Source organism: Furipterus horrens, unplaced genomic scaffold (assembly GCF_987537825.1).
Source record: "Furipterus horrens unplaced genomic scaffold, mFurHor1.1.pri manual_scaffold_2, whole genome shotgun sequence".
Classification (NCBI taxonomy): domain Eukaryota; kingdom Metazoa; phylum Chordata; class Mammalia; order Chiroptera; family Furipteridae; genus Furipterus; species Furipterus horrens.
In genome coordinates, this window is record NW_028327172.1 from 67,224,191 (window position 1) to 67,230,683 (window position 6,493).

A 6,493-nucleotide genomic window follows, 5' to 3' on the forward strand; every position below is an offset into this window, starting at 1 on the left:
GCTTTCCATGCTAGGCGGGGTCATGCTCAGAGGGGTCCAGCCTTTCCTACACAACCTGGGCCCAGGAAAGGACTCAGAACTTAAACATGGGGATGAGGCATTGGCCGGGAGGGAAGGGGATCGAGGCCAGGGCATGGCCACACGTGATCAGAACATCCTCCTGGTGCTGGGGTAAGGCAGTTCTGGAGACAGGGCTTCTTTCTGGCTCAGCTACTGTCCCTCATCTCACTCATACATCTGAGATTTGAATCCCCTGCTTTGATTGTGGAGTTGTACCAGTGCTCACAGCAAGGTAATCGAGGACTCCCTCCCTCAACCTGTATCTCCAGCTCCCGCCAGCCCTGGGGTTACACACAATTTGCTCCTTACAACCCTTGCTGGCTGTGCTGTGCTTGTGAAATGGGTCATAGTTAGCTGGAACTGTTTTCCACACAAACATAAATCTGGGTGAGCATCCATTCACACAAGAAGAAATGGTAGTTATAGGGGGTCTTGGAGACCCATTGTCCCCAAGGCCAGTCCCCCAGCTGTGGCAAATGGATCCTCCTCCCTCAGATGGACAAGATTGTTCTACACAGAAATCCCACAGGGACTTGGTATATTCTCCAATCCTTGTCATTTCCTGCATATACACCTTTAACAGGTATCCCATTACTCTCTTGTCACCCCTTTGTGCCAGCCTCATGGCCTCCTCCATCTTCCACTTTCAATCATACTGCTGAGACTAGAGGATACTTCTGCCACGAGGCACAGAGGCAGACAGCCTATCCCCTGAGGCCATGCCCTTTCCTCCCTGGTCAGGAGAGGAGACCATGGAAGAGCTGAAAATGGCTCAGCCCCTTGTCTGGCTGCGTCCGGGAAGCCCCTCACCCAGTCTGGCTTTGGGAGAAGTAGTGATGAGAGGGGTCCTTGGGGATTAGAGAGCTGTGTGCTCCCAGGAACAGTCAGAAGTCCCTGTCAATCTGGAAGGAGGGACTGAAGGGTCACCTATGAATCCGTAGCGCCCATGACCTCCCACATACTTCCTTCCTCTCAGGTCCCTTCCCCAAGGATCAGCACAGACTCCAATGTGGAGACAACAGCCACTAGAGCATTTTCGAACAAAACCATCTTTATTCATTACCCCAAGGTGCTTCTCCTACCCCAGGCCCACCCCCACCCTTATTCTCCCTCCCCCTGCCCCATGTCAGTAGAACAGCCAGGAGCAGCCCTCTGGGGGCAGCCAGGTCACGTCTAGGCTGGGCCCCCTGGGGTCTGGCAACGGGAACGACACCCCGTTGCTCTGCACTGGCTGCAGTGCCACTTCCTCCAACTCCCTGTAGCAGACTGGTCACACTTTCTCTTTTGAGGCTGGGACTGCACAGCTCCCCAGGACCCCCGACCACCAGGGCAGGCAAGGCCCAAGGCAGGGACCGGACTCAGAGAGTGCACAGAAGGCATCAGACTGTTAGGGGGTGCCCAGAGGAAGGGCAGGCCAGGGAGGTCTCCCTCATGCTCACTGGACCTGCCCGCTGGCCTGCAAGCCTCCCCAAGACAGATTTCTCTGGGAATGGAGGCATCCCTGGGCCCCAGTCCAGAGAAAGTGTACCTGTGACCTTGGGGAGCAAAAAGAGGGCATTGAGCCTGCAGTGGTGGGTACTCCTGACATCCCAAAGAGACAGCAAAGGCTTTTGGCTTGGACAGGTGGATGTCTGCTTGACCGTGCCTTTGGCAGCCTTTGAAGTCAGTCTCTGGTAGGCAGGCTTTGTCATTGACCCCCAGCTGGGGGCCGTAGTCATGCCTCTGGATGTCTTGGCAGGCTGCAGACTCAGAAGGACTTGAGTTTAATTGGGGTGCACCGTGACTCAGGGGTGCCTGCACACCCTCCTCCTCCTTCAAGGCCAGGAGCCACTTCTCCACCAGCTGGGAGGAAGAGGGGAACAGTGATTGGCTCTGCACACATATGTGAGAGAAGGAGATGCACGGGTGATAGGCAATGGCATTGGGGGAGGCAGGAAGGGGGTGTCACTGTGACATGAATCCAAAACAGACATGTGGCTCTCTGCCGTTCTCCTGTGCCATAGTCCCAGCTTTGTGCTCTTCCCTCTCCATTCTCTCCATCCTCTCCTCCTCTCCTTGTCGTCCTGCACTGCCCCACCCCAGAGCTAACCCTCGGCATGCCATACCTACAGGCAGGGGTGGGCCGGATAGTCATTCACACCACTGTTCTGGGTTCCTCCTGGCCTTGGTTTACCTGGGTGCTCCCTCCCATGGTTCACCTGCTCCCTCCTATGGTTCACCTGGGGTCCCTCCCTCCCATGGCTCACTTGGTCCCCAGGTCCTTTCTCCTGCTCCAACAAGTCCTCAGTGAGGGCCAGGAAATCCAACTGTGCTTCTGGGGAAAGCACATACGCCAGAAATTGAGGCTGGATGACCTCCTCCACCTGGGACAGACGGAAAAAGCTGTGAGCACTCTTGGTAGGGAGTAACCTGTGATTCAGTAGGACCAGGAGGAAAACTGGAAGAGCAAAGACCCACCCCATCCTGTTGTACAGGGTATTTTACAATTCATGGTCATCCGCTACAAACACATGCACACAGGAACATACACACATACAAACACAAGAGTACACCCACATCTACACACGGATAGCACACACCACACATACAACATGCACACACACACTCACACCCATGCATACACTCATCTCAGGAACAAAGAACAGAGCTTAACCCCATCCGTCTGGGCAAAACCCAGGCCTGGGTCCTGGAGCACCGCTCTCCAGAATCTTGCAGACCCCGGAGCTCTGAGCCAGCCCACCTTGAAGAAAAAGTCCTCCTGAGAACAAAGCTTCTCAATGTAGCTCAGGAGATGCGGGTCCAGGCAGGTCGGATTCTCTTCCTGCTGCGACTCCTTTCTCTTTTCCTGTTCTGCACCTGACGCCCCCGTGGCTGAGAGGGCCAGCCGCACCAGCTTGTCCGTGACGTCTATGTACTCTTTCAGGGCCCCAGGAGGGATATCCTTGGGCGACTTGGTCTCCGGGGGCCGCTGGCGTACGCGGATGCGCTGGGCCTTGGGTACGGCCTTCCTGGGAATAGGAGCTGGGGCAGAGCGGGAAGAGGAGGGAGTGTGAGGGGCTCCAGCTTCCTCCTCCTGAGCATGCGATAGTGAGGGCAGTGTTGGGGGGGACACTAGCGTGGGTGCAGCTGGGTCAGGACCTGAGGCCATGTGACCATGGGAGGGGAGAGGTCAGAGGGGAGAATCCAGGAGTCAATTATGAAGAGAGGCCGAGCCGCCATTCTCCAAGGGGTCCTCCAATCACCCACCCCGCTTCTTAGCGAACTTTGTGTTGGGTCCTTTGATAGGGAGGTGGGAGAGGGTTTACGAAAGTCGACCAAGTGCTTCTAATTCCTCAGGACAGGTGTCCTTGGGTGTTTACTAATGATACAGAAGGTCATCTTCCTCCTGTGCCCCATTTAAAAAAAATCCACCTTTACAGACATTCCAACGGAAAACCAACCACACTACACATCTGTTTCGGTCCGCGAGGCAGTGACGTGGAGTATGAGCTAACCCTTCGTCTCAAAGGAAAAAGGCAGGGCAGGGGGCACGCCGTGAGACAGATATGCGAAAAGAGGAAGCAGATCTGAAGAACCGAGTTTCCACGGAGGGGGAGCAATTCAGGACAGGCAGGGAACCGAGCCCTGTCCTGGTGGAAGTTACCGGGCTGCCCTGCCGCTGCTGAATCTAGGACAACAAGCAGCTCCCTGGACTCAGGAGAAGTGAGCTCTGGGCTGAAGGAGTGGAGACGCCCTGGGCTGCAGCAGTTGGAGTACCTTCCCGCCTAGCTCTCAGGGATGACACTTCACTGTAGAACTGGCCACAGTCAACACCACTGGGCAACGTATGGCTAAGACCACCTCTCTGCACTGCCCCCATTAGGACTAGTATAGTCAGTTCATATTGTGAGGCAATCTCCAGGTGCCTACAGAACAGGACACAGGACAAGGCTGTCCCGTAACCCTCCCCCGAGTGCCACCCCCATGACAAACCACTGCTCTCCCCACTCACACGTTGAAGTGCTTGTCTCCTCTCTAGAAAGAATCAGAGTGCCTGCTACCATCCTCTCTGTACCCCCAGGCACTTCCCCTGAGTCATCCTGATCCACCTCTCAGGAGCCTCTCTGCCCAGTGCTGTCACAGGTTTCCACTGGCTCCTAGCATTCCCGGGTGACAGGTTCGTGTAGGTCAAGGGCTCTGTCCTTCCTCTACTTCAGTCCAAACTATGTTTCCCCAGTGGAAGTGTCACATTTTAATCCCACGTTTTGAGGAACAACACACTCCCCCCTTCAACCTACAGGCTTACCTCCTTCTGAAGCCATCCCTGCTGGTTGAGGCACTGACCACCGCTGCCCAGGAGCCTCCACAATGAGAAATTTCAAGTCCAGAAGCCAGAGAGTGACCTGCTTCAACAGATGCTCAGCATCCAGTGGATGGAAGTGTTTGAATTCAAACGGCAGAATGTTGGACTTCAGACATTCTGCAGTGGGGGAGGGGCACAGGGCAGGTGGCATGGGTGGGGGTGGGAGTGGGGAGACATTTCAGGGAAGGCTCTGCTGGTACACAAGAACAATAAGTTCCTTTCAAATTTTACATGGTAATACAATTGTTTCGTGCCTCTTTATGCAATTTATACATTGGCTTTTTTAGATTCACATACAAAGACTTTACTTGATGTTCCCTTTATTTCAGTTCTTGATCCATCAACTTAATTTTAGGTCCCTCAACCTGCTTCCTATCTGGCTCTTGGCTTACTTCAGCACAGGCTATAATTTCTAAACAAAATTTAAACATATAACCTTAAAAAACAATGGGTACTTCGGGCAACATGGAACCCAGTGTTTGAAATTAGTATTGATGCAGAAGATCCAGCCTGTTCAGTAGCTGTGTGCACATTATTCTTTAGGAAGCAGTCCCATGGTCCCAAGTACCATCCCGTGCCAGAGCTCTGCAGACTGCAGCCCGTCCAGCCTTGCTAACAATCTCCTTTGCTCCAGTCCATTCAGGGGAAGGCTCTGCAGCGAAGAGTCTCTCTCCTGTCTCTTTCCCCTGGCAGCACAGACTTCTCACCCACAGGATGCCAGTGTCATCTGTTTCTTTTCAGTCTTTTCAGAGATGTATTGTGGAACTAAAAGGAAATGCAAACTATTTTTATTTTTTAAAAATAAAATTTTCTCTGGTTCAAAATTAATATATGTCCCAATATATTTATTTTAGATGTAATATTACTTAGTATAGACCATAATTGATTGTCTTCGTACTGGTAATGTGGCTCCTCTCTTTACTTCTGGAGGCTAGATTCCTATAACAAGTTCCGCAGTCCCTTAAAATTCAAAGTACATGGAAGAATAGGTCGCTAGATTTAGCAAATAATGAGCGCCCAACTGAATTTGAATTTCAGATACACAATGAATTGGTTTTTAGGAGAATTCTGTACCATGCAATACTTGGAATATACCTTTACTGTAACCTTGCTGAAATTTACATTTAACTGGTATCCTGTATTTTATCTGACAACTCTACCAAACAAGGAACTTATTAGACTATTATTAGCTACTCTCTTCATAAGAAGTACTCTCAGTAAATAGACTCAAGCATGCATCTTGCCTCCACCACAAAACACAATTGCACATACACGTAAAATATGCATGGTCTTTGGAGGATATGGAATTTGTGAGAACTGTCATACAGCGCTGATCATCTAGGCTCAGTTGAGGTAAGGACAGAAGTAAGGGACAGGAAAACAAAATCTGTTTCTATGTGTTAGCGAGACTTAACATCTTAGGACCCTGGTTTTCCTAGGTTGTTAAAAATTGCACTGCACATGAGATGGATGTGCACTCTGAGACAAAGCCAGAATTCCATACACCATGTCCAACCCCCATTCACAGAAGCCTCATCTACCTAAATTCTAGCTTGCCAGTCTGAGCCCAGAAGCCCTGCACATTGGTTTCAAAGTTTCCTGTCTGCATCATACATATACTCTTGCTCTTTGAATCTAGGGTCATCACTGCATGTGGTACCATCTGCATATGAATCATGGTAACACTGTTAAAAAATCTGTTTGATTCCTATTTTCATGTACATAAGTGTCAGTTGATCACTGTCAAAAGGGCATGTATGAGCATTTGTACTCTGTGTTGTGAGAGGAGAGGATTGTTGGGAAATTAGTCAGGGGAGACAACAGGTGACAACTTGAGAGGATTGCAACCAGCTCTCTTGGGAGACAAGCTTCATTTCCTGTTTTAGCAGCAGAACTCTTACTGACTGTTCCACACTGTGAACATTCACTGAAAAAGACTCCAACAGAACAACAATTATAAATAAATAAATAAATAAATAAAAACTTTTTTCAAAAAAGGAGGGAGGAGAAGGTGAAATTGTTCCCATACTACCTGTTATATGAGCAGAAACTGGCCCAGACAGTGCAGTCTTGATCAATGTTATAACAGCA

General features: G+C 50.6%; 1 protein-coding gene across 1 annotated transcript; it reads right to left on the bottom strand.

Annotated features, from left to right (window-relative positions):
• Nucleotides 1-1,233: 1,233 nt before the first annotated feature.
• LOC150018740 (NUT family member 2F-like) lies at nucleotides 1,234-3,208 on the bottom strand. Its single transcript, XM_090267327.1, has 3 exons — nucleotides 2,801-3,208; nucleotides 2,307-2,423; nucleotides 1,234-1,902 (listed from the first exon to the last, which is right to left on the bottom strand). Exons 1-3 carry the CDS (start codon nucleotides 3,206-3,208, stop codon nucleotides 1,234-1,236), a joined length of 1,194 nt encoding a protein of 397 aa, XP_090123453.1.
• Between the last annotated feature and the right edge of the window lie 3,285 nt (nucleotides 3,209-6,493).

Bases quoted from the DNA above. Each gene is read 5' to 3' on its own strand.
- LOC150018740 (XM_090267327.1), bottom strand. From the start codon at position 3,208: ATGGCCTCAGGTCCTGACCCAGCTGCACCCACGCTAGTGTCCCCCCCA. The intron at 2,424-2,800 runs GTGGGCTGGCTC...CGTCTGTCCCAG, and splicing joins AGGAGGACTTTTTCTTCAAG to GTGGAGGAGGTCATCCAGCC. The intron at 1,903-2,306 runs GTGAGCCATGGG...TCTTCCTCCCAG, and splicing joins AGAAAGGACCTGGGGACCAA to CTGGTGGAGAAGTGGCTCCT.